The sequence below is a fragment of the Symphodus melops genome (assembly GCF_947650265.1).
Source record: "Symphodus melops genome assembly, chromosome: 5".
Classification (NCBI taxonomy): Eukaryota; Metazoa; Chordata; class Actinopteri; order Labriformes; family Labridae; genus Symphodus; species Symphodus melops.
The window spans coordinates 14214180-14238555 of NC_136695.1; the positions used below are offsets into that span (position 1 = coordinate 14214180).

Genomic DNA, 24376 nt, shown 5'->3' on the forward strand with positions numbered 1-24376 from the left:
ACTGTATAGTGGACCCTTTGTTACTGCAGTAATATTCTTTAAGACACACTGCCGCAGGGGCCAAAGCTCCGAAATTGGCTTGTAAAGACTCGAGCTAATGATTAATTTTCTCTCTGGTTTTCTCATTTTCTCTCCCTTCCTGTCATTCTGTCTTCCAATTGTCCTTCTTTATGTTCCCTCTCCCTCAATTCTTTATCCACTTGTAACAATCTACTTTTTGATCTTCCCTTTCCTCTCATCTCTCCCTGACCTCCTCTCTGCATGCACCTACTCATGCCCATCCCCTCCTCTTTAAATTACTTATTTTCTCCTCCTTCCATTCTTCCTATTTCCCATCATTGTTTCTTTTTTCTGTTTCTTCATCATGCCTGATTGTATCTTTGTCACCTCCACCTTTCCTTGATGGTCTCTTCTTCATCTTCTCTCCTCTCACATAGGTCCAGAGTACATCTTGGATGCCACATCAACAGTATGTTATGCAACCTACAGTAAGTTTTTCAAGCAGCATCTCCTTTGTCTTTTTCTGAAGTTATCGTTCCCTGTTTTCACCAATGTATGACACTTTTCACTGCCTTCTTGTTACCCTACATTCAATCTCTTTGTGTTAGCATGTTTCTGTAATTCTTTCACGTGTGCTTTTTATCCCTCAAAACAAAAAAAATTAAGATACATCACTGTTGTTCTCATTGGAAAAGCCTGATAACACTTGCCAATGTGTTTGAAATTGTTTGCAACAGGCATCCATAGACAGAAACTAAAATGTGTTTGCTCTTTAATGCTATTTATTTTACCCGTATTATATACTTTTTTTTGTTTGTTTGTTTTTTGTTTTCATTTTAAGCCATATTTTGATAAAAAATTAAGAAGCAAATTAATGATAAATTGCAATATTTCAAGATATACAAAGTAGTATCTTAGTTTTCATCAAACTGCAAGTGACCAGTGTCAAAGCTAGAAGGAAATGCTTGAGCCTTGTTTGTAAATTCAAGCCTGCTGAATTGTCGAAGCTGACTGAAGATCTCAGAAAAGCTGAGTTTAAGATCTGCAATAAAAGGTTTCCCCCTTCTGGTCTAAAATTAAACTGCAGGTTCAAGGGTAGTGTTAAGAGAAATAAATAAGTATACAGTAGGTACCGATGATTATTTGTAAGGTAAGGTATGCAACACCTAAAAAAACGAGATAAATATATTCACAATCAGTAACCTTGTACGAAACTACTGAAGTACAAAAAATCGTAGCCTCAACAAACACACATTCTCATACCAACTATTTCATAACATAGGCAAACATATAGTTGCATATACTAAGCTTTTCAACTGTGTGTATAGGTGTGCTGTCAATAACACTCTACGTCGATCCTGAAGATACTTTTATCTCATATACCCCCTGACACAAACAAATATAAAGCTTAACTTTGCTTTAAGTCAGAGACTGTATACAGCTATAGGCATAGGAGGTTCAGCTGTGAGCCTCCACAGGATTCACCCTGCACTCAATGTAAAGCCTCAGCTGACACCCTGCCTGTCTGACATGAAGCAACAACACACAAACAAATAGCATTACATTTCTAGCCCTTCCTCCACATGTTCTTCAGATTCAGACGACTTTATAGCTCTCAGAGGGGCATTTCAGTTTCACAGTCCACCAAGGCTTATTAAAAGAAATCAAGGAAAATGTGAAGGAAACAAACACAGTCACAGCAGTATTCAGACAAGAACACGTTCGTACCAGTTACAATAGCAGGTCCTCAAATGAAAAGCCAGGTCCAAAAACCATTAAAGAAAAACAATACAATTAATAGATTAATACATTGATAAATCCTGCCTAAGTGTACAGGAATAGACCATAAATCAGTTACAGCCGTTCAGCATTAAAAACAGCCTGACAGCTGAAGGAATAAAACAGTTACACCATCTACACAGATGAGAGGCTTAGTCTCACAGGTGGACTGATTAATTGATGCCAGGATTTTATTCCTCACCAGGCTGCTCTGAGGTTGTCACCACTAACCTGATTTTCAATTATATTGCTATACTTCAGTTTTGCCTTCCCTAACTTCTCGAGAGACACCTTTTATCTCCAGGGGGTCGGCAGAGTAAAATGGTCCTTTTCTTTTTTTATTGATAACTGATTTAAGTGCTTTTGGGACTCAGCATTTATTATTTGGACAAGTTGACTAGTTAGTTTAGTCAGGATAACAGAATCCCCACAGAAGATTCATTCAAAGCCATTCTGTACATTTTAAACATGACTGGAGAGCCTCTGACAAGATTTTTACTTTCCTCTCCTCACACACACACTCAATGGGATTCCAACCCCCCTTAATGGCTGTGGCTCAGTGTTAGAGTCGGCCACACCTAAATTGCTCCCGCTGCTTCGTCGGCTGCGTATAAATGTGATTACCTAATGCTGATGGCTCCTTTACATAGCAGCCTATTAATGTTTAAATGTGTAAGTGTGATCTGCAGTGTAAACATGCACTAAGTAGTCATAAAAGACTATAAAAGCACTGTATAAGCTCAATTAAATGTATCACTTATTAACAGATTTTAGTCCATGTCCAGTTCACTGACTTTCAGGCAGGGTAAAATCTCAGCAGTTTACTCATAGTTCTTTACCTCAGTGCCTCAGAGTCAATGTAAGATGAATGTATCCACAGAATAGATTCAGGTTCAGACAGTAAAATAACCTTGAGAGTGCTTCCGATGAAAATACACTAAATCACCTTTTACAGTAAGTATTTTTCTTCAATAGTTGACAGTCACGCTGATTTTACTCATGTACAGTTTGAATAAGTGTTTTTTTTTAAGCAACTGTTTAACTGAACTGTAAAATATGTATTTTATGTTTTATAATGATGGGTTTTAATTAAACTCATACTCCTGAGAATAGTGCTGAACATGATGGAGAGATAAATGAATAACAGTTAAAACAAAGGGGGGGGGGGGGGGGGGGGGGATTGGGGTTTTTAATCAGTCTTAGAGAGAGCCAACTGTAAGAACAGTTTCATAGCCAATGAGGATGATTGTGATCAGATTCTCTACATTATTTGGGCAGCTCTGACATCCAATAATGATGTAAAATCCTCTGGATCTTATTGTTATAAGAGGAGCAAAAATGTACAGTGAATGAGGCTTTCACCTTGTAGATATCTTCTGGGAAATAAAGTTGGCTTGTCATACAAAGATACACAAGTCACATTTTATCATCTATATTTTTTCTTACAGCAATACTTAATGAGTTGGTTTCTTGCTATCATATGCACACTAGTTTACACACACAAAAATCAGCTATGCTCTATGAAATTGTCAGCGATAGGAGAGTGAAAGATAACGGTGACACAGATTTGTTGTATCAGCCATACACTGAGGGATTCCAGCAAAATAGTGCCTCAACAGAATTGTTTAACAAGCTCCAAATTCTATTGCCTCCAAATTATCTCTCTTTTTCTTCCTTTCCCTTTTCCTCTTTGTGTCTATCTGCCAACTCCTAAAAAACATCCTGTTGTCATGTCTGATTAAAATTATGCCTGTGAGAGTGGATAATATCCCTCTGTAAATGTGTTTTCAAACAAATGTCCCATCTAATTATCTGGCAGGCTGCTTGATATGACTTCCTAAGACTGGGGAGAAAAAAGAGGGGGATAGAGGAGAGCACTGGAGAGAGAGGAAAAAAATAAATAAGTAGTAAACTGTGTGTATTTGACAGAGCGAGGACAGTGGAAAGAGGCAGGCTCAGGGAAAGGAGAGGAAAGACGGGATTACAAAGAATAAATCGTGAACAAAGGAAAGAAAACAACGGCTGAAAAAGCATGTCTGGGCTGTGCGCGCCTTTTCCCCAGACTTGTCACTGCATATTCAAAATCCCTGTTAGACAACAAAGGCGAAAGCTAGTCATTGTATTTCCTGGATATAGAAGAGCTTGGCAAATTAAAGCTGCATAAGGGAGACTGAGAGAGAGACAGAAGCAGAGACTAAATTCTGTTCCTATGGTAGCAGTGGCAGCATAGTTAAAGAGTGGTATCTTTGATTAATGGTGTGCGCTTGTTGACACATTTAGGTGGGTGCACCTAAACAACAACCATGCCTCTCAGGCAACAGTCCATCGCAGCAGTAGAGATTTTTGCACTCATCTGGCGGCAAAATTGGGCACTTTATATCTGGCTTTTTCTAACTGTGCACATAGCTAGAGATGCATGCTTCTTGTACCGAAGTTAATAATCTAAATATAAAGCTTAAAAGAAGAACTGATAGAACAGCTAAGTGCTGTCTTTAATCATGCTGGAGTAAAGAAGGTAAACACAGATGCACTTAAAACAGGGTATGCACTCTCAAATGAGTTCTCACACACTCACTCACTCACACGCACGCACACCAGGCGCACCTATACACACATCAGAGTGCCTTAAGGACTGTCTTTCCTACTCTTAGTGCAATGCCCAGATTACTTGAACTCCCTGTCTTTACATCCTAATTAGTGAGAGGATGTCTTTGTGCATAATTACTCACAAATCCCCCCTACAGGAAATGAATGCATTACCCTAACCAGGCATAGCATGAGAGACAAGGAAGGAGGCTTATCAAGGAAGGCATGTAATGAGACATCCAAAGAATTGGGATTTTAGATCTTTCTGAGTTAAATTGCCATGCTACACTAATCTGAGAATACAAATGGGGTGAAGAATGTAAACAGGAAAACACAAATCAGCACATATTCCAGCCTTTAAATGTTGCACAACGCAATTTAAAGTATGCTGAACTCTAGCATGTGTGAGGGTGCATGTTTAGAAATTTACAACCCAGTGATCCCTGTCTTTTTGTTCGATGTGGTCTTGTGAAATCTTGCCAAAAACAATGAGGGTGTAGTTGCATTATGGGAATTTTTCAAATTTCTGCTGTCCCAGGCTCACAACTTGAGAGAGAAGAATTTACTTTTTGCAACATGAGTATATACGTACATAGAAAGAGCTCCTGTCTAACCAGCTCCACCAACATGTTTTCGAAATGCAAACCTGTTATTTTCACTAATAATGTACATTTAATGCGGACATGCCCGCCTACAGCTTCAGGCTACACAGCTTCACTTCTCGGCAGGAAAAATGACAGCAAAGAAGAGGAGGAGGAGGAGAGAATGGGAGTGAGCAAATGAGTGAGAGAAGGAACAGGTTCAAAGTTAAGAGCACATCCTGTATTTTTCTCTCTCATGTCCTCAGGGAGAAGATTATTGTCTGTCTTGCGCACTCATTTGTTGCTTACCCCAGGAAAAAAAAGACTGATACAGGAAAAATCGATAGCCTACAAATACAGTAACTCTACCAACAGTTACACACTCCCCTGCTAATGTGAGGTCTCTGAATGTAGCCAGACATACACTACATGTAGCTTATACAGCAGGTTTACCACTTATGCAGCTATAAAGCAGACAATTAGTCATCATCTGGTTTTTTTTTGTGGTTTTTTTTGCTTTGCTTTGTGCAGCTTTATGTCTGTGTGGAAGCCTGCTGCGAAGTTGGAAGAAGTGAGAGAAAGAGCGAGGGAGGATGAGAAATCATGAAACCACAGATTGTATTATAAAGATGGATGGAAAGCTGTGGTATTAGCTAGATTCTGGCTGTAAATCTACCTGCTGGAGCCAAAGACTGCTGGTGCTGGTTTGGGGGTCTGTTCATGCATCTGTGTATGGATGCTGGTACGTTTACATACAATTTGTTGTAGTGTGAGCGTACGTGTGTGTGCGTGTGTGTGTGTGTGTGTCTGTGCAAAAGAGAGAAAGTGGCAGCCATTTACTTGTGAGCCTGACGATAGTGTTTGATAGCGCATTACTGATGACCATGCGGGTGTGTTCAAACAGCTTTATTTATGAAGACCGCGATCAGGAGGAAGCATGATCAAGACTGTTAACAGATCTGACAAGTGTTTGTTTCTAAGTAGGTGTGTGTGCCTCACTGTGAAGCTTGAAGCTGTAAGAATCTTCACATGAAGATCTAAAACTTTGACTGACTGTAAATTCCTTCGAGAGGAAACTTCATACACCTACAGTATAACTTTCTTAACTGTGTGTGCGAGTGTGTTCACTACTGCATCATTGTATTGTTGTGAGTATCTCTATAACGTTTCTACAGTTTCAATATAGTCTGAAGTACCTCAATTCAACACCTTCGTAACTTGTCTCAACTGTTCTTGTGTGCAGCTTTGGAAGTGCTGACTGTGTTTTGAAGTGCTACTGACACATTTCCACTGATGCATGCTGTCTGTCTGCACTCATGGGAAGTGTAGTTAAACAGCTATCCTGGATGCACAATGTTTACCTCTGCAGGGGTGTTGCCAAGCATCTGAGCACAGTGTAAGGAGTCTCCTATTAAATCTAAACAGAGCTGTTGAGTCTGTAGCAGCTGCTGTATTGGGAAAGTAGAGCTCAGTGCATCGAGGTGTTAGCAGGCATCAAAGCCCCTCACACTGAACAGATTTGCAGTAAAAGCCTTTCTGCTCCATTTAGAGGTGTGTTCTGTCGGGCCTGCTTGACAACTTGCAGACTGGCTCCATTGTTGTGTACAAAGTCAAACTATACTAGCATCAGACTTAGCTTGTTTGGAAGTCTTCTTAAACTGTATTTCTGCTCGCTGCATGTTTTCAAAAAGGTCTCTTTAATTGTATCCTATTCCTTGAGTAGTAAAAACATCCCTACATCCCTGCCATAAACACATAGAATCAATTCATAATTTCTTGCTGAAAGTCATATGATATGATTGTAACCATTAAGTCTTTCAAAAAAGCCTGCAACATTAAATAAAGAAATCACAATATATAAAAATGTCCATTGCAGACACACGCACACAAACACACACACACGTGGTCAGTCCTATGAGGAGATTAAAGAAAAATAAGAAAGAGTAAATGACTATCAAAATGAGTGAGTGCATTCTTGAGAGATTGTTAGGTGTTTGTTTTTTTTTATTAGCTTTAAAGCTACCACACAACTCACAGGAGATAACTGGCAGTATGCTTACGGTTCTATAATTACTGACTTCATGACGGCCCCCAGATTTGAAAATGGGAGTCCCAATTGCATGTTTCCAATCGTTACAAAAGAGGCTATGTCCAACAGAAAGATTTACTAAATGAGCAATAGTAGGAGTTAGTGTAGCTGAATGTTTTATAATGCACACTGTGTCCTGATGGGCAGCATCTCATCTATTCCTATCAGGCTACAAACAATGCAATCTTTCTAATGGTGTTATAGGCCTTTTAATTCAAGTTTTAGTTGATTTTGGGAGCAAATTGTTTGGTGTTGAAAGGAGCGCTGATGCGAAAGCTAATTGTACCTCAAGCTCATATATGTGGGTTTGCGGTTGATTTAAAGTTTCCCACCAGAAGTCTGCATTTCACAACTGCTACTGTACCTCATTAGGTCTCTCCATTTGTTCACCCTTTACTCCTGACTGTCAGATAATGGTTAATGACTAGAAACAAGAGGTTGTTCACCTTTTACAGCTAGGGTCTATATCAAAGTCTGTCATGTTTTTTAATTCCCTCTCTCAGGGTGCTGTGATCACCCCGACCGCAGCCATAGAGCCCAGTTTGTCTCTTCACCCGTCCAGTGTTATGGCTCCTCTCGCACAGCAGATGAACCACCTGTCTCTGGGCACAACAGGCACTGTAAGTCTCCACGTTTAACTCCTCCGAAGTAGCTCCGCATTTAAAAGTTTGTTTTATTTATTCCGGTTATAGTACAATTTATGTAAATAATCAGCAGAATTTCAAGCTGTTATTAAGACAATCTCACCACAGAAACCACAGCTTTTGACACTTTGGCCAAATCAGCAAAAATAATTACGTGATACAAACATAATTTTATCTTGGATTATCGAAGAGGACATATTATTTGTACCTATACCACTGTCCTTACCCCCTCCCTCTCTCTGCAGTACATGCCTGCTGCAGCTGCTGCGTCTATGCAAGGAACCTACATCCCCCAGTACACTGCAGTGCCTGCCTCGGCTATCACAGTGGAGGTAAGGACAAATAGAGGTTGTTTATTGACTTAAGCCTGGTTACGCTCTTTAAACAGCACCCTATAGTGCTTGACAAAGCTCATCAGCTTAGACTGGTGAGAATTAAACACTCTATAGTGCACGTAATCTTGCACATAATCTTAAAGCAGTGGTTTATATTTGTCATGCCAGTTCAGTGAAATCTCAGTTTGAGTGTACTGTAACACAATGTACTGTAATTTGGGATAAGACATTGTCATTGATTTAACGAAGTCTTAACAGGTAAGGCATCAAGATACTATACAAAGAGAGAAGGTGTGTTGTATTACTGACAAAGAACCAACATGAAGAAAAGTTCAGCAATGTTTCAGTGGCAAGGAAACACTTCCTTTTAACAGGCAGAAAACTGGAGCAGATTCATGTTAAACGGCCATCTCCCGTGACTGTGTAAGGGTTGAAAGGGGATAAAGGGAGCGACAGAAAGAGAAAGATTGATTGAGATAACATCATGTTTCTATCATTTAAATGGATACAGTATTGACAACATTATTATTTTACATTTCTGACTTGTTTCGGTGACTGTGTTTTGGGGTCAGGGCGTAGTGACTGATGCATCTCCCCAGACAGCCGCCCCCTCCTCGCAGGACGTCAGTGGGCAGCAGCCTTTATCAGTGGAGAATACAGGAGAACATGCCACAGCCTACTCCTACCAGCAGTCTAAGTGAGTAAATGTATGTCTCTGTTAAAGAAGTTTTAAGTTAGTAGTTGTGTTAGTGTTATGTAAAAAGAAAGAACAATGATAATGCGAGATTCTGATTCATTTATTGCTTAACTACAGTACACCTAATACCCTGATCACCCAAGACTTTTTTCCACCTGCAGTTCATTTTTTACAGTTTCATTTCCTGTCCGTCCAACAGCTCGAGACATAAGAATTGTGAAAGAGGATGAAAGGAGAGATGACATCTACATATTATCTGCACTTAATCATAGATGTCAATTAGGGAGGAATAAAAACTCGATGATATGCTGACCAATGGATTCTGGGGTTTTATTCCTTGCCCACAGCCCAAGCCCGTTGAAAAGGGATATGATGATATGACTCGAACTGCAAAAAGATACTTCTGACTCCTAAAGTCTTATCTCTTGCCTCCTTTTTTAACGTCCCTGTAGAGAGTCTACTAAAACACATTACCTATATAGCAGTGTCTTTATAAAGCTGAGGAATGGACTGGTGCACAGAACTCACATTACATTTCTACATGATCATCTCGGTCTTCTTGATTTATACTTTGCCTGTTTATGTGATGTTATTATTGCTGTTGTTTTTATTCATTATTTATATTACTGTCCATCTTGCCTTGGTCTTACAATAATGTCATTTGTGTGGCTTTTGATTGCTTGTTTGGATGTGAGTGGACCCCAGCAAGAGCGGTTTCTTCTTTGGTATAGTAGCTAATGGGGATCCAAATGTCAGAATAAATAAACCCCAAATAATAACTGTGAAACCTTTAAGCATAGAGGTCAGTGTCAGTGTTCAGTGTTATCTCGGGAACAGCATTCATTTTATGTCGGTGTATCAGAAAGGTTTTTTGGTGAGCTCTCAAAATAAATGAGACTATCAGAGAGGCTACATAAGGTTGAAGTGTGTATCAGTCGTACAGACAAATGCACACCATTTTCTTTGTTTTTATTCACAGAATCATGTTGATGTTTGCTTGCACAACCCTCTCTCTGAATGTTTTTTTCTTTCTCCAGGTATTTATCCACCTTGTTTCTCTGCCTTCTAACCTGCTGTTTCCTTTAAAGCTGGACAAAGAAAATAGTTCCAGCCTTTGAAGTGGTGATATTGTCCACCGTCTGCTTTTTCACTCACTTGTCTGTCTGTCTCCTCTAGATAACGACATTGGAAGGAATCATGCTGCATTGCCTTCAGAAGGACTGCACCGAGACGCTTAAGACACAGAGAATCAAGATGAAACAGGGACACACAAAAAAACAGAGGTGACACGGGAACACTGAGGGGAGAACTCTGTGCACGGGCACCAAATCCATGACAAAATGAAGAAATACAAAAACGGTTATCTTTCTTACCTGATTGAGGCAGGAAAAAGACGGGGGAAAAAAAAAAGAAATGGTGGTTTTCTGGACTAAAAGACGATGAAATCAAACACAGTCTACAACTTTGAGTTTTTCATTGTGAGACTGGACTTGCCTCCAAAGGAAGAATCGAGGATATAGACTGAATCTGAACTCAACCAACAAACTGTACAGAAAAAAATAACATGAATGTGCAGGTAGATTTTCAGACTTTTTTTTATTTAAAAAAAAAAAAAAAGGAAACAAAGGCTAAGAAAAAAAACAGATTGTCTTCCTTTGATATTAAGCTACATTATTTTCATTCTTTTTATTATTTGAGTAGTTTTTTAGAATATCAATGTGTTTTCTTAAATCTTTATTGCCTTAATTTTTTTCAATCTCTGGAAACAAAAAGTTTCCAGAGTGCTGAATCAAAAAAAAAAAGAAGAAAAAAAGACTCAGTGATTGAATGATTTGAGAGGTGTCCTGGAGAGATTTCCAGGAATCTCTCTCAGAGAGAATATCTACAAAGCTATCTGTACAGGATTAGAAAAAAAAAGGTTGTAGTTGTGATGATTTTACATTATGTGGTGCGGTGAAGCTAATGTTAGATGGTCAGAAAAAAAAACTTCCTTAATGCGACTGGTGAGAAGGGTCAATCCACTGCTTCCTTAAAAAAATCAACTAAGTTTAAACATCAGATAAACTTTCTGTTTTTCCATCGCATATCTACTCTTTAAAGCTTTTTTCCCAGTATGTTTTCAATGTCAGTCTTTTGACCTTTTAAAGGGTTTCGTTTTGCCTGCTTTGCTTGTCTCACTGCAAAAAAAGAAACAAAAAGAATAGAAAAAAGGGAACAAGTCTGACTTTGACAAAAAGCAGGAAAAAAATGCTAGGATTTTTAAATGTGCAAAAGCAATAGTTTTAGTCAAACTGTTGACAGTTTCTTGAGTCTTTCTTAACTGTTGAACAAAAGCAGCCTACAGGGGGCATATTTTATACCAAAGATGAAGAAACTAGGTAGTGAAGAGCTCTTCCTGACTGTATGTTGCTTTTTCTTTCATGTTTTTTCACCTGATTCCGAGATTGTTCTTGCTAATCACACTGTTTTGTGTATGAGACGATTGTATCCATGGATCTCAAACACAACTTCCTCAACCACAAGAATGCACACTGAGACGTGTTTGTCTCATGATCAAACGTGGTGATGATTTATCATGGGCAATAACATCTTAGGAGAGAACCGACGTCCTGTGGAATGGAGAAAGTGAAGATGGAGATGATCTGGTATGTTTTTATTTAGGCTTCAATTGGATTATAAGAGGTGTCATATGTTGCATACTTTGTCCAGCCAAAACAAACTCCTCTTTGTGCTACAATGACAATTCACAAATCCTAAATGCAGACACAGAGAACTGTACATCATCGTGACAGCTAGCCAAATGCTCTACATTTGATTGTTTTGAAGTACATATTCTCAGTTCATGCGGCAAACAGTTTCATCTTGTAGTCTTGCCAAACACAATACATTGAAAATGAAAGCAGGGCAAGAAAATTGCATTTGTGTGTATCAAGTTTCAGACTTCAGCTTTGTTGTATTGTTAATGGACAAGGAGAGATATTTTCTTTTTATTTTGTGTTGCTTTATTTGAGAATTAATGATGATGTTTGAGCTGCTAAGTACTTTTGATTATTGTGGATTTCGGTTGTCTTAGGTTGGGTGGGTGTGGAAAAGGTAATTCTCCATAATGACAGTAATTGACCATTTAGAGCCAAGGTAAATTGTTATCCATAATTTCAAGGCATATGAAGCATCACAGGTAGTAAAGTTTTTCTCTTTTCATGTGAAGGAAAAAGAAGTATTTCTTCTTGTGGCCGACCTAAAACAAGCAAATGCGGGAGCACTCTTTACACTCTAGGATACATATTAGGATTAAACCTTGAATGAGAAATTTCATCTGCATTTGAGACCAAAAGAAAAATCATATGAAAAACTCTTGTGATTTAAACTGTCTGAAACTGGCTCTGGAGGAGACAACGCAAAAGCCCCACCTGCCTGACCACTAATAAAAGGAAGCTAATGGAGAAGGAGGAACTGACAAATGGATGGTAAGAACACGGTTCAACCAAAATCAACCAGAAACAAACCTCTATGGGAAATAAATTATTGAGAGAAGAGAGAAAGTAAAGATGGCGACAACAAAAGTAATATTTATGAGATCTTTTTGTACAGGTGTGTAAAAGAAGATGCGACAGAAATAACTTTGATGATGCTATTTTTTTATTTGCTTGGTCACGTCACCCATGTCTTTCAAATTGTGATTCTGAGAGTGTCTGTAGAACCAGTGGATATTGCTGTAGTTTCAAATGTCTTTTTTTTCTTTTAGTTTCTTTTTAGATAAACCTTTAAATAAAAAATGTTACATTACTCATGTGTTGTATTCTGCAAGTACAGAGCAGTTCCAGCAGAGGACACTGAAGTACAGAAAATGGGAGGTTTGGTTTATTTGAAGAAAAACAATTCATGATGGCATATTTATACAAGTTTCGATTTAATTTTTCAGTTCCTCATTTTCCTTATATAAGGCTTAAGTGGTACGATCTAAAAATACAGAGTTTTACTTTAATATGCATCAACTTAAAAATGAACAAACAACTGATCTAATTACTTAGTGTGCCACTGCAATACATGCCAAGCTCAGGTATTTTGTCTTGTGCAATAAAGACCTTAATCTTACAGCACATCCAGAACAGTTACAGTTAGATCATAACTTTATATACTTTATACTTTATATACTTAACAGAGGGAGGAATAGTATTCCAAAAATTACACGGACACAGTCAATTACATCAATCATGCCTTGTTCTCTACACTGAAAAGACAAAATATGAATAAAAAAGTTCCCCTAACACAGTACCATGCACAGTTTGTCTAAAGAGACACAAACATCTTCATGTTTATATTTAGTCTGCTTTCAATGATTGGAGTTTTCATTGGCTATTCATCTTCATTAACAGACTCTAAATATCTTGTATTTAAACTAATTACAAATACACAGTAGAAGATGTCTCGTTATGTAGGCTGTATTTAGTTTGCAAACTCAGAGTGAAAATACAACACACAGGGGAACATGTATTATTTATTAGGAAGGTGTTCATTCATTAAATGTGGAGTATGATTATGTACTTCGGGTATAAAATGCTACAATAGAACAAGTGCTACCATACTGTATATATAGAGGGTGCATTCAGTGCAATCACATATCTAATACTGTACAACCTAGTCACCTGAAACACTGATGGAGGAATAATATATCATGCTTTTGCCTGCAGTTCTATGTGAGTATCTCACTATATGGTTACACAATCTGAGACAGAAACAACAACAGCATTTCTGAGTGCTTGTTCATTATTTCTGTTTCTTTCAGCTAAACCAGTGTGTCGTCTTTTTATGTCTCAACATGTTCTTTTGGTTGAGCTTAAAAAGCTAAAAAAAGATTCCTTATTTAAATCTTTGAGTCTCCCTGAGATACATAACTTTAAAAAACAGTGTACTTAAAAACTGCAAGATGAAACATACATTGAGACGTTTTTAAATTTGAGGCCCCTACTCAACTTTTCAAAAACTCAAATAACTGAAAAATGAGACGATGAAAACAGTAACATTACGATAAGTTTCTGTCAGAACAAGTTCTTCAACCATGCTACTGTGCTTTTAAAGGACTACAGCAGCCACCCAAGGCTTGTTTGCAGATCATTCCCTTTTTTACCTTACTCTCTCAGCAGCAGGTGCGAACAAGGAGGATGAAAATGAAGACAACGGTTACAATGGTAAGCACTGAAAATAGAAAGATAAGGCCAGCGAAGACTGCGTCTGACATGGGGGGGCCTACTTTCACTTCAGACGGGATCATGTTGGAAACACTCAGCATGTAGCCCAAACTCCAACCTATGCTGGTATCCTTCACCTGTGGAAAAGATGAGAACATCAAAAAAGAGATTCCCCATGTTCACTGGGCATGCTCCACACTGTATTTTTTATGATGTAAATGCTAGAGGTCAGCCAGCAAGTGGGAGACGATGGGCCAAACGTGCTACAACATGCAAAAGGATTATTATTGTTGTGACAAACAGGCTACAGATTTACAAATAGCACATGATAAAATCTGAATGTAATCATAATAACTTGACACTTACAACTTAAAATTAAAAAAAAAAAAAGCCAAAATAAATATGTAAACAGCAAACACACAATTAATACAGAAAGATGCTAAGTCAAAAACATGAAAAGACTACAAGGAATCTCTGAGTATCCAATCATCACAACAGAAGAGATCTATGCCTTTAGGGGGGTAATGTGGAATTGGATATTGGTTAAATTAACTTCATGGTTTTTTATTTTAATAACAAGCCTTCTGCACTTCCATTGTGTCACTGAAATGTATCCCCTCCTGCTCAATGTTTTGTGTTTTAGTGAAATTCCCACGTTTGTTGTTTTTGCACCAGTTTGTACTTTTTGTATCCATTTGAACTACGCATCTTTTTTTTCTTTTGGAGTTTTGTATGATCATTTATTGTATTCTTTTTAAATTTATAGGCTGTTTTTTTGCTCAGATAGAATATTCTGTTACAGCTAAATTGTGTTTGTAGCCACTGTGACTAATGTTGTGCATTGCCTTGCATGTCTGGAGCCGTAGTAGCTCTTACAGCCCTGTTATGAAATAGCATACTGCCTCAGGGCAAACGATAAGTCATGAGACCCAAAGACAATGTAAAGAGAGTTTCTGTTTTGCAAAATCCTCTGAAGGACCTACCAGACTACCAGATACCCCAAAGGCACCAAACAACACACACTGCACACTCCTTTTAATTGGGGGCCTGGAAATTGGGAGCATTGGCACATTTGATAGAACATTCTCATGAGTCAAAAGAGTAGCCGCTATGCAATTAGGAAACTGCTGCTGTAACGAGTCATTTTTTAATAGCTTCTTTCTTTCTTTATGACTCATGTGTAATAGCCTCAGTGTCACACTCAAGGAATCCCCCTCAGATGAGGGAGTTCCATTGTAAAGAGAAGCCATTTCCTGAGGGCAGCTGAGAGAGATGCATGCCTGTCATTCACTGCTGCTTCAACTTTTTTTAGTGCAGATTACTGGTATGCCAACAATCCATCCTTAATGGGTGGCCTTGTTCACACTAGTGTATGTTAATGAATGTTAGACGCCTGTGTCTGAACAGCCGTGAGCTGACAGCAACTCTTGTAAAAATACTGTTGAAATATTTTTTAATGGTTATTTTTTTTTCTTGGCTTCTACTTAAATACTACTACTACTACTTATACTACTACTAAAATAGATGATGAATGTTGCATTAATACAATATCTATTAATTGAAATGATCGCTGTCGTAAGCATGAAGCAGTGTTTTCATGTCGATTTTTTGTTCAACCAACCTCTTTTTCAAACGCAATACTTTCCCAAGTCTCTTTATCAAACTTGTATCCATCTGCCAGCAACATGAAGACATAATGAGCTGCAAAACAGTATGTCTTGAGATATCTGTCCGAGATCCAGTGTTTTTGTTTCTGCAGCTAAAAAAAACAAGAGGAACAAATACAAGCTTTAAGAATTATTTTAAACAACAAAGTAGCAATGTTGTCAAATGTATACAAAACACTTCCAAACCACTATAAGGGCAAGAGCCAAAAATGTATGCTTAAATATGATTTAAAATAACTTGTGATCGCATAACATTTCGGACTACTTACAAAGGTATGCCAACTGCTTTGCACTCAAACTTTAAGCCTGTACTGTACCAATATTTGAATATCTGTTGACACATTTTCTTTGTGAATAGTCTTGAAAGGGCTAGGAAGGCTTTCATTTGTACATCCAATATTGTATAATAAGAATAAGACTTCCTATAAGTTTTTACACAAGTTAAGGTACTACTTTAGGTTTTGTTAAGCAAAACCAGAGACGCTATGTCATCACACAGTTTTGAACACCTTAATAAGTGGTCTGCAGGTGTTTAGCCTCAGTAAGGGAGTGTTCCTTTATGTACATGTTGAGTAAAAAAAGGATGTGGAATGTGGTTTGTTCTGGTGTATGCTGCACCACCCATCACAAAGGTAACATTTGATCATTTCTGCTTTTTTGTTCATATATTATTTCTTTGTTGCTTCCTTCTCTTCTCTCATCTTTTCATCCCCTCGTTCCATGTTGGCTCTCGTGTTTATGCCCACATATTAACTTGACAAACTTACCACTGTCCAATGTGTGTGGCAGAATGTCCTTACTGAAGCATTAAACTGATCAAACTCTGATGCGCCATTCATCAGCAGCGCTCTAGCAGTGTAGAAGAATCCTGCATATGCCTGATAAGAGCAGTAGAAACATATAAGTCATCCATTATTTACCTCTTTATTTGCATGTCTACTATTTTTGACTGTGTCTTACCATGAAATCTCCAGTGACAGGCGGCTGCTCCACCCCATTGAAGGAACACTGAGCTGAAGAGCAATTCTTGAAATCAAAAATGGACCTCACGATGCTCCCACATTTGTCAGAATTGGCTTCTCCCACCAGGAAGAACTCTTGATCCGGGTCGTAGTTTTGGGGAGTCTTTGTGCACTCTGTGTCATATATGTCAGAGGCCTTTAAAGTGATGTTGAAGCCTTCGGGGTAGCAAGGGTTAATAATGAAGGTTGGGTCAGATGATTGCTGAAACGTGAATAGAAGGATGACATGTCAGGGGGAAAAAATAAGAGGAAGAGTCTTGGGACAGATGAGATATGAGGGAAGAGTTTGGACAGTGTTACTGTGTGCTGTGACTAAGTATCGTTTTGTTCCAGGATTCTGCTGAAAATGAATTCCCATAACAAATTATCACATATTAGCATATTTCTCAATCCACAATTACTATTAGTCTAAAAAATAAAGCTATAAGCTGCCAGAAAAACTCATTTCCAGTAGACCAGCTTGATGACATTTATGGTCCGATCAATATTGTTAATGACATAATGCATGTTTTCTCTTTGTCTGTAACTCTGGGACAACAGTGTTCATGCATAAATTTTTAATGCTCTTTCCTTTGCACATGCACGCGAAAAAGGCCATATTACCACCACAAACACAAAAGCACTTCAAACATGAACGCAGAAACTTATTCTGTTAAGAGAGAAACTCAGACAAAAGCCAACACCCTTATTATCACTCCACAAATGCAAAAAACAAAGACAAGCTGCCCACCTGAACTACTTTGTCCAGAACACTTTTCTCCGCCTCATTTTTCCCATAGCAAAGGAAACTATGTGTGTAGACATTGTATGGATATCCATACAGCTTGACATGCATGTAGTCAGTCCCCGTGAATTCATCTTTGACCGCAAAGGCGATCTGTGTCGATGCTCCGCCAAGATCCATGGACCCAGAAGTCTTTGCCCCCTCTGGTCGAATATACTTGTTCCACAGGTTTTTCTGCAATGTAAAAGAAAAGTTGAGCTTCACATATTCTTTACCTTGTGATGGTCCTGTTTGTTAAGCAGGACTTCCTTTTTTTTTTCTATATTCGAAATGAAAAGTCAACTTTGATATAGGCTAATAGCAGTATCTTGCCTCCAGGAAGTTTCCCTTGAGGTAGTTGACAGTCACCCACCCATACAGGCCCTCTTCCTGACCCGAAATGATGGCGGCGTTTTGGAAAGCAAAAGGCAAAGCACTGAGGTATTTTGCGAGACTCGCCAGGATTTCATTGGACCTCTGTTCATCCTTCTCACTTACAGCAGAAAACCAAGCACAATACCAGTGGTTATTGGAAAGAGCAGTGATAAGTGGCAGGGTATAATACTTAAAGGCCTTCCTTCTCCTCATGCTCAGTAAACTAAGCTAAGCTAGTCATCCCATGGCTCCAGCTTTCTATTAACAACACATAAATGTAAATTATGCAACTAGCAAACAAAAAGACAAATAAACACATTTCCCAAATGCAAATATTATTGATAACATATCGGAATGGACTGATGTGTGTGGAAAATATGGGGCCAACAGATTGATACATCAAAAAAAGTTCATTGAAAATGGGCTTTGTGCTGCTCCTTTCATCTGTCTTTTTATAAATTGACATTTCTTATAAATAGCAAATACTGAGCCCAGTTCTTGAGTTAGAGTCTGAAAGAGAAGCATAAACATACATCTATTTGGCTTTTAAAGTCATTAAACACTTCATGTAACAACAAACACAACAATAAATATGTGGGGACCTGAATTTGAACTTCTTAGGATCACTGTCTCCCCAGCTGAGCTTTTGGTTATTGCCCCAGTCCTCAGTCTGAACATGTTTTACTGCTGGACCTTTCCTGTGACTTGGAGGGCTTTGAGAGAAACTATTTGGCACATAAATGGGCCTAAATTAATCTGATCCTTCCTGTCACTCTACATTATAAATTATGAAGAGAGAATAAACAAAGATGGCGTATTCGAACACATTCTTACTGCAGCAGTCTCATTCCAGCGGTAGCTCCTAGAAAGAGAGGCGTGGTTTTGTGTTTTTCAGCAGGAATGATCTTCATGATGTCGGCCATACATTTGTTGAATCCCTCCATTGATTTTGCATCTTTCTCTGGGTCAACTTTCATTTCTGAGATACCATCACCTATGGGCACAAATCCAAGCTTGAAATATATTCTTCAGTATATGAACTTCATGCATAAAGTGAGGAGTGTGTGTTAATGTGTTTCTTGCATTTTTAACTGTCAGTTGATGGATGATGTCTTTGATTTCAAAATGCTTAGTAAGCTCTTTTCAGTTTATACAAAATATCTTTAATCATTTCATGCTTGTATAACCGATTACGTGCAAACTGCAAAGTTAAGCTCCTCTCATTGAAGAGACAAAAAACTCACCAGCAACTCTACAGTTCTTTGTCTCAGTCACCACTCCAGTTTCATTTTCTTTCTCCTGTGGCCACTGATACAGGTATACATTCGAGCGTGAAGAACCAGAGTCTATAACTATGCCATACTGCAGGAAAGACTGAACAAAGCATATTAATAACATATGGGTTTCTATGAATGCACATTTTACCTTAAACAGTTTTATATTTAAAGGCCTTTAAAGAACTGACAGTATTTAGATTGGAAAACTGAATTAAAGTTAAAGAAGCTAACTCTAACCACAACCTCCAGGATTAACAAAAATAAAGACAATGAGGAAGGGCAAAACACTGCATTATATTAAAATGTTGATTTTAACAGCAGAAATAAACATGTTTACAGCCTAGTTTAAAAAAAATCAGATTAGGTACTTAGCCTTTTTCTTAATAGATAAACACTGTATGTGGTAATGTAGGCATAACAAGGATCGCGGCTTATTTAACTGATCACAGGCACATTCTATATTTATATAGCACTTTTAAAACACTTGGTTACAAGGTGCTTCACAAAATGGAAAAAGTCAGAAATGAAACACAAATACATCACAGAAATCAACAAGGCAAAAAATAAGGCACAAGGAAGGGTATCAGGTTACATGAAGGCTTGTCTATACATGTGAGTTTTTGGGTGCTTCTTGAAAATGTCCTAAGATTCTGCAGATCTTAAGGTTTATGGGAGTTAATTCCAAAGAGTGGGGGGTAAAATAGTGAATGCATGATCTCCTTTTATTTTTAAATGAAAGTTGGGGATTGAAAGAAGACCAAGATTAGATGATCTGAGTAGATGGAGGACGGGATATGGTACAAGGAGGTCAGAAACGAAGCTGGGGGTGAGGTTGTGCAGTGCTTTGTATGTAAGAAACAGGATTTTGTTGTGGAGTCTGAATCTTACTGGAAGCCAATAAAATGAGGCAAGAACAGGGGCAATGTGAAAACGGCGGTTGGTTGATTGGCTGAGGCATGTCTAAACGGGAGAAGATGACAGTGTGAATTCATATTTCAAGATCTGACTGGAGTAATTCAAAACTCTTAAAGGAGCCAAAACTGAAGGTAGCACAGGCGTAGCTAGCCTTAAAAACTGTCACTGTCAAGTAAGCTAGCTTTCACTGAAGATGAAACTTGTTTGTGTTGTTTCAGTGTTAAGTACCATGTTTTAAAGACTCTATGTGCAACTCCTCACATCCCCATTACATAAATACACGTGGTTCTGCAGGCCATTCTCGTGTCTTAACCCTGACATCTGGTTATTGTCTATCTTAGCATTCACAACATTTATATGTTGCTTGGTAAGTCAAGCAGACCCGCTCCCAAAATTAAAGCACTAACAAGTGTGCATGTTTGTCTTCACCTCATTTTGGTACTTTTGTGTCTTCCAGGAGTCCTGGATGACAGCAACAGTAACCAGAGCTGCAATACTGCCCAGAAGGAGAAGCACTACTAATGCTACTCGACACTTGCAGCCCACTGCCCGTTTGGAAGCCATTTCCTGTTGGTAAGAAAAGGGTAAAAAAAGAAGACGAGAGAATAGCTGTTATAGGCATTTTACCTCTCTGTGATGTCGTGCAAAGAGGTTTGAAAAGTGATGATTGGCACAGAATTGAACACATTGTCTGCCCATCAACATTAAATGTTTTGATATCAGCAATATTAACTGACAAATGAAAGGATACAAGGAAGCAAAATGTGAAAACTCAAAAGTAGCAGTTTCTAACCACAGTGAGATTTCTGCATTGTCAGAAATTGGAAAATGGATGTAACTTTTTTTATGATGTGCAAATTAGAATACAAGCATGTCTTAGTAAAATATTTGTTGAGGATATTGGGTTAAGGTCAGGTTTAACAGAGTTTTGGGAGATGTTATTTTAATAGAAAGGTGAAAGGTTTGCACTTTCTAAGTCTTGGTAGAAGAACAAAACAGGTTCTAGAGAGATTAAACAGATCTGATTAAACCACTCCTACCACACAGAGATACAGCGCAGGAAGCCCAGAGAACCGAAACAGGCAGCAACACATTTGCAAATTTTAGCCTCAGGCCTTGGTTGTGTTGTTTTTATGAACTTCAAGTGCATGCACAATTGGACTCCAGCACACTAATGATAACCTTCCAGATGAAATTTGAATCCACCTAATTTAAAAAAGAAAGCACTGAGACCTTGAACAGACCTTGTACAGGCTATAAGAAAGACCTTATTGCTTATTCCACTCACAGCAAATGTGCTGTGACACTCATTAATAATTATATTAAAGCTAAAACCTGTTTCTAGAACCAACACTGAATGTTTCACTGCAAGCAATGGAAGAATACCCCCCTCGAAAATTGACTCTAATCCTCTCATCATGTTCATCAACATGTTGTGCAAGAAACTACTCTCTTTGCTCTGAATTTACACTCAGTGACACAAAACCGTTTCATTCCAGATCCACCATGTGTGCTTTGATGGATATAATTTTAAAACATACTCTTAACAACATATTTTTCTTACCCTTATTCTAACAGCAACATAACACACTCCACATGCAATCATATAGATGTGCAATATGGTTGCAATTATGACTCATGACCTTCATTTTACTGGTAAACACAAAGTGCAGCTGTTTCCTCTGAAAAAACAAACGTTCTTCAACTTGCAAATTGAGCTTTTTTTCTTGTTTTCTCAAGTATTACAACACTCGAATGCAATGTGTGCCTATGTTGTGCTTTTATTATTTATTTGTACAAACGTGAGTTTAAAATATTGTATTTGTGTACTACATATAATCTTTGTAATGTTATGTAATAGAAAATATTGAATATATCAATTTAAGAACAGCATATTTTTTCAAGTCATGAAAACAAGTGTCACAGCAACCGTTACTAAACCAATCCCGTGTTTAATTCCAAACTCAGTATTTAAATCCTCCACTGTCATACTGTAACAACACTGCAAAGTCATTGTTTGTTATTCTTTCAATATGAGCTTTCAGAGTGCTGCAGCTAAGTCAATAAATACAAGCAGGTCAAAGCTGTTAGGCAAGGTGGGATTACGACCAGACAACAGCCATGTCTGATGTCTCTGAGTTGTCCTCTTATCTACACAGTGTCAACCTGGGATACCAACAATATCACTTAACAAGTGTAATCCCAGATGTGTTATTTTAAGATGATATCTCTTTATAGCTGTGACCCATACATTTTTATTTCCTGAGGTATTTTTTAAAAACACAGGACATGGGAGGGTGCCTACATCTGCTTTTTACATGTTTTAGTTCCCTTTAGTTTATCATTTGAAAATTAAAATACATGCCACCACCCTGCCACGATTACTTTTGAACATTCCTCTTCTTTTCCCACTAAGTGAAGCGAGTCTGAGTGTTACTGCTGCTGTATGTCAAAGCATAGCAAACTGAATAAGCATCAATATTGTATATTCAGAGTAAAAGAGAACAACAAATGTTATATTTTTAAACATCTTTTCTTGTATAGTTTAGCATGAAAAAGTTTAAGATGTTTACTTAGTTTCTAAGTAACATCCATTGATCTCCAGCTTGGCTCTGCTGTTGGTAATGTAGTCAATAACATCACCATCATGTTGACTCCAGGTTGCCTGAACACTGTCAGTAACTTTAATTGATATCCATTACAAAGGTTCAAGCATAACGTTTTGTGACTATGATTAGGTTTGTGAATGATGTGCTCCAAAGCAGAATCAGTCCAGATCCTCTCATTGACATGACTGCTCTGTTATTTTAAAGCAGATTTAGTCACTTATTATCTCATATTTGTCCTGACAAGAATTGTCTCAAACATAAAACAACGTTTGACATGATGGATCAAGTTTGAACTTACTTTCATCAAACTGGCTGCTAGAAATGATGACATAAGCAGACAAGGGTAACCTGGTTACGACAGTGCGAACAACACACCAGTAACACCCCACTTTACCCTGTCAATTCTGTATTTCATTCATTCAATCTTTAATCGGTATTAAACGTATCAACTCCAACATGTCTCTGTATATTAAATTATTACACTGTTTTTTTTTTCCTTTTTTTTTGTCTCTTTTACAAGATGCAGAACATTTTGCTTGTGTTGCTAATGTAGTTAATCACACTAGAAAATAATGTAATTCAACTGTTTAATGTTCACACAACTGTACATAGAATGATACATGATGAGGTCCAACCAAGAACATTTCCAGCCTGAATTTGATTAAAAGTAGAAAACTAAATAAATAAAATAATACACAATTCTATATTCTGAACATTTCATTTAGAAGGCATGGTAAAGATCTGTTGAAGCATTCACTTTGTTCTAAATAAATTATATTGGCTTTAAAAAAAGACAAAGAATAACCTGGAGATGAGGAATGCCTCAAGCTTACTCTTCATTCATGCACATGAATGAAGAATGTTAAACAATTGCAAATTGGATTTTAATTTAATTGGAATAAACCAGGGAAATCAGCAGCCAAGACTAAAGTTTGTAGTTACGCCTCATCACTGACCCACAGAGCCCCTTGCGTAAAACTGCTATTTGAAGCTTGGATAAAATAACTCCAAGTTAAATACTTGTGCTGTCTCTTCTGCCTGCAGGGACAGGTCCTCCTCAGTGTGAGAACTGCAGTTAAATACCTACATATGAATTCACCCTTAGCAGAACAGCCTGAGACAGTAAATAAAATCCTAAAACAATGACACTCACAGGTAAAACTGTTTTGTAGACAGGTAAATACATGCATGTGAGACAAAGGAGGTGTGTGTGTCGGTGTGTTTGTATGTATGTCTTACCTTAAGGAGCAAGTTTGCAGTTTCTTGCTTGGAGAGGAATCAAAGGTTCAGAAAGGAAAGAAGACAGAGAAGAATGAAGACTGAGAAGAGCAAGGGAGTGTGCTGTGAGTGGGAGAGACCTAAAGAGGATGGGCCATGAGGAACAAGAGTGTTGTACCCCAACAAAACACAGAGTGAGGGTGAGAGGGTTATGGGTGGAGCTATATACACACAAACACACACTCCACTTGACACCACTCCTACCACACAGAGATACAGCGCAGGAAGCCCAGTCAGTGAGCGATGCAAGGCCATTGCTGTTGATGATTAAGTACAGATACTAATGTGCATGTATCAAACAAAGTGAGAATATAAAGATATAGTGAATTGATGTAATCAATAATATAAAGTGCTGTGTGGCTGGATATCTTCTGCACAGGTTATGACTAAGTCAGCTCTTATTTGCACATTAGAAAAGAGTGGATGAACAGCAAAAGGATCAATAGAGGAAAAATCAAGGATGTGTTGGTACTTGTAGCTCCTGCTCCATGAGAAGCTCAAGTTCTCACAATGAAAACTATTCATTCATCCAATGAAAAAAAGTTTTGTGGAACAAACAGCACATTGTGC

At 38.0% G+C, this 24376-nt stretch overlaps 2 protein-coding genes across 2 annotated transcripts in view; one reads left to right on the plus strand and one right to left on the minus strand.

Moving 5' to 3' along the window:
* The window catches only part of LOC306824106 (RNA-binding motif, single-stranded-interacting protein 3-like), a 120487-nt gene extending 107990 nt beyond the window's left edge, over positions 1 to 12497 (plus strand). The window contains exons 10-14 of the mRNA XM_079344087.1: positions 438 to 488; positions 7539 to 7655; positions 7925 to 8011; positions 8587 to 8711; positions 9888 to 12497. Of these exons, the coding sequence (XP_079200213.1) occupies positions 438 to 488; positions 7539 to 7655; positions 7925 to 8011; positions 8587 to 8711; positions 9888 to 9891 (384 nt within the window). The 3' untranslated portion in view covers positions 9892 to 12497. The remainder of the gene's footprint in view (positions 1 to 437; positions 489 to 7538; positions 7656 to 7924; positions 8012 to 8586; positions 8712 to 9887) is intronic.
* A 97-nt stretch (positions 12498 to 12594) lies between these two features.
* On the minus strand, positions 12595 to 23899 carry entpd3 (ectonucleoside triphosphate diphosphohydrolase 3). Its single transcript, XM_079344088.1, has 10 exons — positions 23768 to 23899; positions 20349 to 20486; positions 18972 to 19101; positions 18562 to 18721; positions 17686 to 17845; positions 17320 to 17547; positions 16528 to 16791; positions 16335 to 16445; positions 15522 to 15659; positions 12595 to 14037 (listed from the first exon to the last, which is right to left on the minus strand). Exons 2-10 carry the CDS (start codon positions 20481 to 20483, stop codon positions 13849 to 13851), a joined length of 1515 nt encoding a protein of 504 aa, XP_079200214.1. The 5' UTR covers positions 20484 to 20486; positions 23768 to 23899; the 3' UTR covers positions 12595 to 13848.
* Positions 23900 to 24376: the final 477 nt, after the last annotated feature.

Excerpts from the sequence above, each read along its gene's own strand:
- entpd3 (XM_079344088.1), bottom strand. The coding sequence starts at position 20,483 with ATGGCTTCCAAACGGGCAGTGGGCTGCAAGTGTCGAGTAGCATTAGTA. Across the intron at positions 17,548-17,685 it reads TCAAGGGAAACTTCCTGGAG|AAAAACCTGTGGAACAAGTA; the intron begins GCAAGATACTGC and ends TTTACATTGCAG. Across the intron at positions 16,446-16,527 it reads CTGTCACTGGAGATTTCATG|GCATATGCAGGATTCTTCTA; the intron begins GTAAGACACAGT and ends TGCTCTTATCAG.